This window comes from Octopus bimaculoides, chromosome 1 (genome assembly GCF_001194135.2).
Source record: "Octopus bimaculoides isolate UCB-OBI-ISO-001 chromosome 1, ASM119413v2, whole genome shotgun sequence".
Lineage (NCBI taxonomy): Eukaryota > Metazoa > Mollusca > Cephalopoda > Octopoda > Octopodidae > Octopus > Octopus bimaculoides.
The window spans coordinates 113,693,292-113,705,194 of record NC_068981.1 but is presented as its reverse complement, the minus strand read 5'-3'; the positions used below and the strand labels follow the sequence as shown (position 1 = coordinate 113,705,194).

The 11,903-nt window shown below is 37.7% G+C and overlaps 1 protein-coding gene across 1 annotated transcript in view; it reads right to left on the bottom strand.

Annotated features, from left to right (window-relative positions):
• Positions 1-11,903, bottom strand: part of LOC106878543 (protein-glutamine gamma-glutamyltransferase K) — a 142,812-nt gene that overhangs the window by 14,278 nt on the left and 116,631 nt on the right. The window contains exons 10-13 of the mRNA XM_052969397.1: positions 11,402-11,517; positions 10,312-10,441; positions 8,362-8,640; positions 5,201-5,361 (exon numbers count right to left, since the gene is read on the bottom strand). Coding sequence (XP_052825357.1) covers positions 5,201-5,361; positions 8,362-8,640; positions 10,312-10,441; positions 11,402-11,517 — 686 coding nt within the window. The remainder of the gene's footprint in view (positions 1-5,200; positions 5,362-8,361; positions 8,641-10,311; positions 10,442-11,401; positions 11,518-11,903) is intronic.

Below are 11,903 nucleotides of genomic sequence, written 5' to 3'. Positions count from 1 at the left end.
TGTCACTACAGTATCGAAATGTGATTGTTTCAGTTAGTGGAATAGTTTCATTTTTAAAGTGAAAGTATTTGACATTAGTGTTTTTGTTTCACTTTTGACACAATACTTAAATAGTGGAAGAGATATTATGTTGCCGTGTGCTCGAACACTGCAAGAAGTTAAACATTTTTTTGGACTAAAACACAACTGGAACCCTAAGTAAGGCATGTGTAAAATTTGAATGAAATTGGTTGCGTAGTTCTCGAGTTTTAGGGATTCACACAGACAGACAGACAGACAGACAGACAGACACACATTCTCATTTTTATATATAGAGATATATATATTATCGGAGTAATGGCGCTAAGCAGTGTTTACATATAATCACAATTTAGGTTAGTTGAAATATATTTGTCACATATTTCAACTGCTAAAGGCAAATACACTGCAGTTACTGTGAAGAAAAGATCTCTCTTATGGTAAAAAGGTGTGAAAACACCACATTCATCCAGTGTCATTCTCTCTCAGGAATCTCAGACATCAATGTCAATGAGATGTACCTAAGAGATGATTCTTTATTATGATAATTTATATTGTATAGAGTACAGGACATTACAAACAAATAGAGCGACTATGAGTTCAATATAAGGTTTTTAAAAAAAATCGTATTGTGAATATAATATTTTTAAATTTTGTACTTTTTACAGATACACCTTGACCATGAAGTCCAGCGACTACACCTTGCTTTCACTGCAAATGAGATTAAGTAGGTCAATCACGCCCAACTTCCTTGCTACATCCTTCCATCTTTTCTCGAATATACTTTGTGATAGGTGACTCCTCTCCAGCTCTATCTTGCTCTTCAGATGATATCTGAAGTGATACAGCAACCCAGGGGCAGAAGGATCTTGTCACAAGTCCTTGCATTCTAGTTTTCCACACACACACACTTTCAACACTGCGATTGTACACAAAAAACATGCCTCACCTTCCTTTGGTAGTTCGGTTGGCGGTACAATCTTTATCACAGACTCAGCTGATAGCTGTACTCTTCCTTGATGGGACAACATGTGTTCTATGTAAATTATCAAGCCCAAAAGCTCTGCGCATTGTCCCTGTCAATGACACTTATCTAGGCACACTTCACACATCCCTGTCTATGACACTTATCTAGGCACACCTCACACATCACAAACTTGAGATCCATGTAAGTGACACAAGAAAAGTGTGGACAACTAAACTAAAAGAGTATGCAGGATGGTTTCATCGTCCTGCCCCCACCATGGGCATGCCAGTAGCACTGATATTCTATGCCTGGACAATTTTTCGCAAACAGGTAACATGTTCCTATAACACTGCCAGGTCAGGGATTTTTGGTAGTTATCCAAGTACCGTGGCCTGAAAGTTCTCTGGAACAGATTGGCTAGCTGGTTCTCATCAAGCTGCAGAACACCTTTCAGAGTGTCATCACTCTTAAACTACACCAGCCCTTTATAAAATACTGAGGTGGTATTCCCACTGCCAGTTTTGCCTGCCTTGTGGATTAGCACAACTGCCTGTCGGCACTCTTTTTGCCATTCAGCCGTATTACGTCTTTTAATCAAATCGGGTGTAAATTCCTCCATGGAAGCTAGTCGGGGAAAGAATTCCTTTGCAAGTGAATTACACACCTGGCCACCATCTAGGTAGAGCCAAAGATGCCTTAGCCTCAGTGCATGCCTGCACATCATTAGCCACGGCATCCCTAACCCACCCTTTAGCAGTTCTTGACAACATACGAAGCGCCTCACAAGCGGCTTTCCTCCCTTCCACAACAAGTGGAAGAGAAGGCATGCCAACTTGCTTAGCCATGAATCAGGGCAAGGGACAACAGTCCAACGGTAGATGATAACTGATGCAATAAACACCTGCACCATCTCCACCCTCCCTTTCAGGGATAATGCCCTTCCAGACTAGGTCCAGACTAGAGCCTCCACTCTGCCTGCCACCTCACTCCAATTCTTCTCCGTCTGGGAGTCCGGTCCAAACCAGACTCCAAGCAACTTAACAGGACTATCTGTCCAGTGTCCCACGACACTGGACGTTATTGGCCTGCTGCTCCAGGTGCCGAACCGCAAGCCCATCAACTTGTCCTTGTAACTTTTGCCCCTGCCACCGCCTCATATCTTTTGATAGCATCCTCTATATAATGTAGCTAAGTTTCGTTGGACATGGAGACGTCATTTGCATATGCAGAAACAGACTTTCCAGATCCAATTTCATTGGGGATGCCCCCCCCCCCAAACTCTCCAACTTCCACAGTAATGGCTCAAGAACCAGTACATACAGAAGTGAAGACAGGAGGTACCCTTGATGTATCGAGCGCTTAATATCTCAAACAGCACCAACAGGTAACCGTTTATCTGGACTGTGGATTTGATGCTGCCATAAATGGCAGTGATCCAACTGTGGAGGTCCGGGCCTAGCCCAGCTGCCTCGAGGACTGCTTCCAGGTACTGGTGGTCTACTTTATCAAAAGCTTTACTTTGGTCAAAATGGACCAGTGCCCCACCTTTACTGGATAATTTACCAACCCTATGAGATGAAGATTGTCCTGAAATGACCTGCCTGGGATGGCACAAGTCTGCGCCTTCCCTATAAGTTTCTTCATGACAGGCATCAACCTTTTTGCTAGCACCTTGGCCAAAATCTTTAACTCTACATTAAGTAGCATTAAGGGCCTCAAATTACTAATATGATCCCCCTTGCTCGGGTCTTTTCTGATCAGCATCATTACTCCCCGACTCACAGAGCTGGGAATCCTCCCATTCTGCTGCCAGTTTTTGTAGACACAGACCAGCAAGTGTCCAAACTAGTCCGGCATATTACGATAAAATTCATAGGGCACACCATCCAACCCTGGTGACTTGTCCCCAGTGCACTGAGCCTGCAACTCTTTGACTTCCACAGATGTAATCGGCCCTTCACAGCCTTCCGCCTCCCATGCCAAGAGTCACAGCTCACCGGCAAGGAAAGCCTTTAGGGACTCCCCACAGTTCAGCCGAATAACCGAGCGAAATGCTGGTGAAAAGCCTTTTGCATCTCCTTGTCCTTCAATCATATGCTCATGTACATCCGTTAAAGACTTTATAGAGGCTTCTCTGCCTCTCCGACTCTCCACACGATATGCCCATCCGGCAACGTTAATACCTTCTCTCCCCACTGCATGTAACTTAGCCCTGACTCTACACCCTTCATGTTTGGCTTTGAGATGATGGAACAAAACTGCTCTTGCCGCCATCACTGTGGATGCAGAGCCAGATTCCATGGCCTCCTCTAATTCCTTAATTAAGTTCCCTTCTATTCTAGTCTTCTCTAAACTTAGCTGATTACTAAATCTAAGAGACTCAGAATGAATGGCTCGCTTGAGGGTGCACCACCACCTATTATTAATGATGGCTCTGCATATTGCCCTCTGCACTAACTCCTTAACCCAGACACAGAAGATTTTACAAGTCAAAATAAACTTGTTCATCTTCCAGTACCCTAGTCCCTGTCTATGACACTTATCTAGGCACACCTCACATGTCACAAACTTGTGATCCATGTAAATGACACAACAAAAGCATGGACAACTAAACATATTCCTATCTCTATCACTAACAATTATCCTATCTAAATAAGATCTGTGCGAACCATCATCATTAGTCCACGTCCACTGTGGAACAAGCAGTTCATACAATCTATATCAATTTACTAGGTTATAGCTTCCTAGTAACCTTTTGAGGCCAAGATTTCCCCTTCTGTCAGTTGAGCCAACACTATCCACCCATGCATCGAGAATAGTGTTAAAGTCTCCTAATAAAACTAGAGTTTTTGACATCACTAAGAAGTTCTCCAGGTCCCAAAGAAAACTAGCTTGTCTACACTGTTTAGGAGTGTAGACAGCTACCAACCTGAAGGACTGCTTACTTACATGTGTCATATCCGAAACGATCAGCCTACCTTCTGGGTCCAGAAGGTCTGTACTTACCTGTACATCCAAGTTTTTTTCTGAATAAGACCACTACACCCCACCTCCCCATCGACTAGGAGAAATAAATTTCTTGTAGCCATTTAGAAGAGGCGAGAATGCTTGTGACCCATTCAGCTTGGACTCCGTCACAACACATACATCAATGTCTGTATTTTATACACCACTGTTCTCGCCATTAAACTTTGTACTATTTCCTACAGGGGCAGAAACTTGGTATCATTACCATTTTTCTTGATTAAGTTTCAGTACTTGAACAACTGCTCCATGGTAACATTCATTTCTATTAAATTTCCACTTACAGCGGCCAAAAAACTGGGCTTTTCCTTATCTCCTTTTTCAACATCAGCTGCCCTTTCCATCTCAGGGAAATCCTTCTTTGATATGAATTAAATTCTATTTGCAAAAAATGGTTTCCTTCAACAGGAATAAACACACAAATTTTCAAAAATAATTTTGCCAAAAATGACAAAAATTAATGTTTTCCCTGCCACAGGTAAAAATTAACAGAAAAAACAGTCCAACAGTAGTAATTTTCCAACAAAGCACAATTTTCTGCCCCGTAGGTTGAAAATTACCATTCAGAAAACGATGACAGTTCAAGTCCAACAAATCTAACAAGTGTAACAGTGTAATAACAATCAACATTAAACAGAATGGACTCACAAAAGCAGCAGCCAAATGACATGTAGCTAAGAGATGCAACTCTGAATGAACTGAATAAAGCTTTATATATAATACAGCCAACACATTGACTAATTTGCACTAGTAGATTGCCCAATCAAGAAAAATCATCGGAGTAATGGCATTAAGCAGTGTTTATGTATAATCAGAATTTAGGTTAATTGAAATATGTTTGTCACATATTGTATGTGCAGCGCTAATGTGCTGGTATTTAGTATGCAGAATGCTCTCCTGAAATACTTTCACTCAGCTCTATTTTTATGTGTATGTGTACATGAACATGTGTGTGTGTGTGTGTGTGTGTGTGTGTGTGTGTGTGTGTGTGTGTGTGTGTGTGTGTGTGTGTGTGTGTGTGTGTGTGTGTGTGTATTTATGATGGCCTACATATCACTATCTGTGAATATGTGAATGCATGTCTGTGTATGATAGAATTTGCAACCAAATGCATTTGTATAAAATCGAGTGTACTTTCATTTGTGAGTCCATACACCAGTATATTGTATAACTGTAATTGTTATTTTTTACCTTCAGGATTAAAGTTGGCTTCTCAACAACAATGCTGTGCTCGTCAACAAAAATCTGACCAGTTTCTTTAATTTCTGCCACAATGAAAATAGACATTGCTCCATCAGTGTTGATTTTGGACTCATAATCTTCAGGGTTGAGTGTTAATTTTACCATTGTATCTGCAAAACAGAAGTAGAGAACCAATAAACAAACTCTCTCTCTCTCTCTCTCTCTCTCTCTCTCCCTCTCTCCCTCTCCCTCTCTCTCTCTCTCTCTTACATTTCAATTTATAGCACAGCATCAGTGTAATGAATAACAAGCTGAAGTAACATCAACATGTAGGTTAACATCCTTCTGAAACAGCCGAATATGACTTCCAAGTAAAGACTTATCTGGCATTTTTAATGTTATCATTTACTTATAAACTTGCAGTACAATCAAGTAGGATATGAAAACAAGTGTCTAAAGAATTTTGTCGATTCTATTACTCCCCATAACTTGGGTATTTTCCAGTCCAAACTTTTATGATTATAATGAAAATTCTCTGAGGATCCATCATCATTTAACATTTGTCTTCTATGTTGGTATGTGTTGAACAGTTAGAGAGAATTTCACAAGCCAGCAGACTGCATTAAACTCCATGATTTATTTGGCCTTGGTTTCTGAGGCTAGATGCCCTTCATAATGCTAACCCCTTTATAAAGTATATTGAGTGCTTTTCTCACAGCACTGCACAAATGAGATCACCAAGTAACTTACAAGACAAAGGAAAGACTTTCAACTAAGTGGAGTTATAGTAGTAAAGGAGACGGTTTTATGCCAGGTATTAGGCTAAAGTGTAATGGAGAGACAGGTGCAAGCGTCTTGTTATACAGGAGATACATGGCTACCCAGTATTATATAAGGGAAAGTAAGTGGAAAGAAGACAATGATGGTGATGACAAGGTGTTAGAGAGTACTCTCAAGATATAAGACGATAAGCATAAGAAAGAATTGGCAAAGGTGGGTGAATAAGTTCATTAGAGCATGAAAGGAAAGTGACAGATGATTAGAGATGGAGTAGAGGTGACTGTAGTGAATAGATCAAGAGTGGGGGTACTATCAATGGAATATATCAGATGAAAGAATGGGAATGGCTCAAGAAAGAAGAGATGATATGTGGCAGTACAGGAAAGAAGGAGAATAGCAATACAACAAACCTGTAGGTAGATCAGCAAATATGTAGAAGATGTGTGAAATGGAAGGGTGGTGGTGCAAGAATGAGAGGTGTACAGTGAGAAATGGATGTCAGAGGTATATAGGGGTAACTGTAGTGAGTGAGGGATAAAGGTGTGGGAGGTCAATAACAGCACATTTGATAGGGTGATGAGAATGGCAAAAGATAAGATAATAGCAATCATAAGATGTACCTCAAGTAGGAACAGAAAGAAGTAAACAGTGGAAAATAAAGAAGGGATTATACTGAAAATGATGTTGACAAGATACTGAAAAGAATTTTAAAAGGAAGTGGTTCTAGAGAGATAGAGAGAAAGGTACCTGGAGGATGAAATATGAGGATGAAATATGAGCATATTCTGCCTTCATATGATTATATTATAGCAACTAAATAGTGCCATATACAGAAGAGTGGAGGGATGGGTGTTAGGAAGATGAAAGTGAGAATGATATGATAGGGACAGAATGGGTGTGGAGGCATTGCCCAGTAGGTTTTAGCACCTCAATTTCCTTGAGACAGATAGCATTCTTAAGTAGAGCAAATTGCCAATCATACCAATTCTTTGTCATCTCTATAGGGTTCAACCTCCTGAGATCAGCCCTCTCTACTTTGTTTTGTGTTTCCCTGGGTCTCTCTTTTCCACAAGCTCCACCTACATTTAGTGATTGGTGCTTCATTATACAGCTGTTCTTATCCATATCCATTACATGGCCATGAGTGCAGTCTTCTTACTTGAACATTACATCTGATTCTTCTTACATCCACTTTTCCTGTCACCATATTTGCAATTTATTGTAAACTAGCAGTATAACCCGATGTTGTCCGGGTGTGACTTATTACGCCATCTACGATAAGTGTTGCTAGGTGAAAATCAACTAAAAAAGAAAGCCTTACAAGGAAAAAACCCTTATGATGTAAATATGTTTCCCTCTTCGCATCCGGGTGAAACCAGGCTTAGCTGCTGTATTATACTATAACTCTTTCACTGAAAGGTAATCTTTATATCCAACTTAACACCAGATACTGCTTAACTAGCCTTGAAGGATCCTCTTGGCATGCACTCCAACTGACAATTTCTGGTAGGATGAAATCATCTGATATAAGAGTTCTGGCACCGATGACATGATTCATGTCTACTGCAATCTATGTGTGAGATTTTAAGCACCAAGCACCTATATGAAAGGATCTCTCAAGACTAATAATGCAGTATTCAATATTCCAACAAGACATTCATGTTACATTGGATATAAAGCTTACCTTATGTTATTAATACTGTTTCCATCACTAATAATTAATCTATCAGTAACTTTCATGACCTGACCCAGTAATTTGGTAATTCGACACTTCTATCATTGCTTCTATCCTTGTAAAAATTTACTATAATGTTACATGGATAATTGAAATTGAAATTTAATAGTTGAAATGAAATAGTTATTTTTTTAACTGCTGAGTGAACAAGTAAATAAACAACCTGCAATAAAAAAAAATAACTAGTAATGAATAAATGAATATTATAACTCTCTCATCCAGAGAAGTGTATGTCAATAAATAAATGTTTATTGTAATAAACTATTATTTACGGACATACACTTCACTAGAAGAGATCACTCCTTCAGATGCATGATTCTTAATATATTTATTGTATAAGAGTATGGGAACATGAGTTACATGTATTACTCTGAATAATTGCTCAAATGAAATATCTCTTTTAATAAAGAAAAACTACTGGCACTATTATTATCCCTACCACCATTAACACCAAAACTACAATGCTTCAACAAAGATAATGCCAGTATCACCACTACCATGCTTAGTGTTGCTATAGCCAGCATCACTACTATCTAAACCAATACCAAACTACTACGTTTATAACTATTATATCCCATCCCTCCCAATCCACTACCAAACCACCATAACTACCATCACTATCACATACACTATATACTGAGACAAACATACTTACCTTTGTTAGGATGAGCAGTGACTGTATTTTTCTGAGAGAAAATTCTTTTGTCATTAACTCCCGTATAAAAGCACGTCATAACAGCAAATGAAGTTTCAACAGTCCGAAGATTGGATTTTGAATGTATCTTAAGTCCAATAGTAAAGCTATTACCAAAAATTGCTTTCTTTAACTCAACAACTTCAAAGGAGACATCTTCTACTTCTCCATAGATCTCTTCATGTTCTGAACAGGTATTCCTGCATGCTTTTGCCACCACATGCCTTTCTTCCTGAGATCCTATAAAAGAAAGTAGGAATATATAAAACATTAGATATAATGATTTAGGAGAAACAAAGAGTTTATCATCAGCATCAGCATCATTTTATGCTATTTTTCACACTGTCATGAGTTGGACAAATCTTATAGCATCTCATCATTCATTATTACTCATCATAAGATGTGACCATTTTTCATTGCATATGTCTTCTATCTTGTTTGTTTTTACAGCTGGCCAGCTCTCTCATCAACAACCATTTTATAGAGCAGATTAAATACATTTCATCATGCCACCAGCACTTGAGATGTTCTCTGCAGCAAAAAATAAATGGCCCCTATTTTCCTAAGTCTTTTATCACTTTCAATTGTGCCTTCCTTCTTTTGTAGGGTATAGAATCATATATGATTGTGTTCCAATGAACCAAATGACATTTATAAATTGTGGCTGTTTCATAAAGTCCAGAGTAATGGAAATACAAAATCTTAGCAAAATTCAAAATCACAATATCGTAGCACTGAACTAGATCTGCTTAACTACCTATTTTGGTTCTTTATTATCTCCTTCAATCTATAAAATACAAAGACAATTTCATCCTCATCATCATTTAACATTTGTGTTCCATGCTAGCATGGGTGGAATGGTAAATTTCTTGTATGATATTTTAAACTGTAGTATTTTGCATAGGGTTACTCAATGAGCCAAAAAAGGTTTTAAATAGTGACTCATCCTGCTAGAAATAACAGTCAGATGTCCCTCAAATCACATCCTATCATTCTAGATGTCCATAAGAAAACTATCAGACAGCCATGGTTAAAATACTTTTCATCACAGGCCTTATTTATCTCTTGTTTTATATTACAATTAAAGAGTGTTTTTGTGGAATAATAACATTGTTCCACAATGTTGTTGCAGTGACGACAATTTTGGAGCTCAGTTAAGCTAGGTTTCTTTGTCATTGTCTAATAACAAAGTTCCCTCTAACTACCACCCATTCAATCTACTCATTATGCATTTAATCTAGTCATTAAAAGTAACCATTGCAACGTTTTTGTTATTTAATTTTGAAGTGGAAAATTAGTTTCAACAAGGTTTTTTCTTTTATATATTTCTCAGTGTTTTCAGGTACCGCTTAGCTTCAAGATCAAGAATTCAAATACATATATACCAGCTTGATTTAATACCAAATATTATCATCATCATCATCATCATTGTCGTTGTCACTAACCATCTCTATTTCATCATTGCTTTAATATTTGTTCTTTGCATGTTGACATAGGTTGAACAGGACAAAATAACCTTTCTTCATTGTTTTGTATCTTAGGTCAGAGCAAACCACTTCACTCCCAACCATCCCTTTCTATATGACTGTCTTCCAACAACATCAATATATAGCATTTTCCGTCCCAGAATGGAAGCTATCATTTGTATATTTTATATCCATGCTAACATAGTCACCTCTCATAATTATTACACCTTAGCATTTTTTTTTTCAAATGAGTTATAGAGATGTTGAAGGGCCATACTAAATGCCTTATAGTTTTGTCCCTTCACCTTCTATCTACAAATCCTTTACACTTCATTTTTCTCCAAGTTGATAAAGTATTGGGCTTCAACTAAATAGTTGACTAAAGCCCTCTCTTACAAAGCTTGGATCTGCATCTTGTCTAAAAATCATTATAATAGTATCTTACCTTCTTTATATTTATAGAGATGGGTGATGTCTTCCCGCTCCACACTTCCAACTGCTTTAGTACTAATGAACTTGCCAACAGCAGATTTGTCAACCTGAACAGCCTTCATTTCTTCTGTTTTACTATCAACCTTAATAAATAATATAAAGAACAACAGAAGTGTATAGGAGAGTGTGTATGCACATTTTTGCATGTTGAGAGTCTAATTTGAGGTATAAATTAGCTGCTACTAAGTCTACAGAGAACTATTGTTTTACACTGGGGTAGTGTTCATACACTGTGTACACCTAAAATATATGTTGTACAATATAGACCATTACCAAACAAACTTTACTCACAATAGATAGTGTGCACATGACAATCACATAACCACTTTATATCCTTTCTTTCAACTTTTACTATTCTATGATTAGCAAAGCAATCTCTTCTCTGCAGATACCACTACCAATACAAAGTTTAATGCATTTGCTTTCCATTTTCTCATTTATGTACAGAGTTCACCATCTTATGAAAAGATATTTTGCAGAATCCAGCTGTGGTATTTTCCCATTTTTTTTGGAAACAATTTTGCTAATAATTTTCTATAGTTACAATGTAGTTATCATAGATTTGTAGGAATTACAAAAGTTGTATATCATGTATTACCAGTAAGAAGATTTAAAACCCATGGCAATTCAGTATTCACAAATTTTAAACTTATCCATTTTACCCATCTTCTTCATTGTTGGTCATTGATGATGGTAGTGGCAGCAGTGGCCATGACAGTTTTATTGTCGTCGTCATCATCATCATCATCAATATTATCATCATTAACATTCTCCTGTCATCTGTCTCATGCTGGCATAGCTTCAGTAAGTCAGAACAGCATATTTCATTTTCTATGGCAACTTATCTTGTAAGGCACACAATACTCTGATCTCACCTCACAATTTCTTCCTGTTTTCATTGTTTCCCCTTCACCCCTTAGCAAATTTTAGCAAATTTAATATCTTTAAAGACAATATTGCATAGCTCAGACCAAACAATATCTTTTTACAAGATACACAATAGTGGATGCAAAAAGAAATCAAAATGGTATGTCTTTACTTACCATCCAGAATACTTTGTCACCATTCACCTCAGAAAAGATGAATGGAGCGTCATAATTAATGAACACATCACCCTCTTTAATGGCTTTCACCGGACATGGTCCACAGCGCATCAAGCCTATTTTGTTATAAACAAAAATATACATTATTTACTTTGTTAATACAGAATTATATGAAGGACCCTATACAGTCAAAATGTTACCAGACAGCTTCTTTTGAAATTGGGCTTTCATAAAAGAAAACAATGATTCAATAATTCTCAATCATGGCTGGCTGAAAGAGTATGGTTTGGACTTTTATGTACTGAAGGTGGGAATAAAAACATCATTGACCTGGAAAGTCAAAAACAAAAGACTCTCTACACAATGGGATGATGAGCAAGAAGTATTCTTGACATGTATGGTATGGTGAGGGGTGATGTAGGGAGAGTGACAGAGAAGGATGGGAAGGGCAGTGAGCAGGTTGCTAGTATGCAAAGAAGTATATATATATATATATATATAT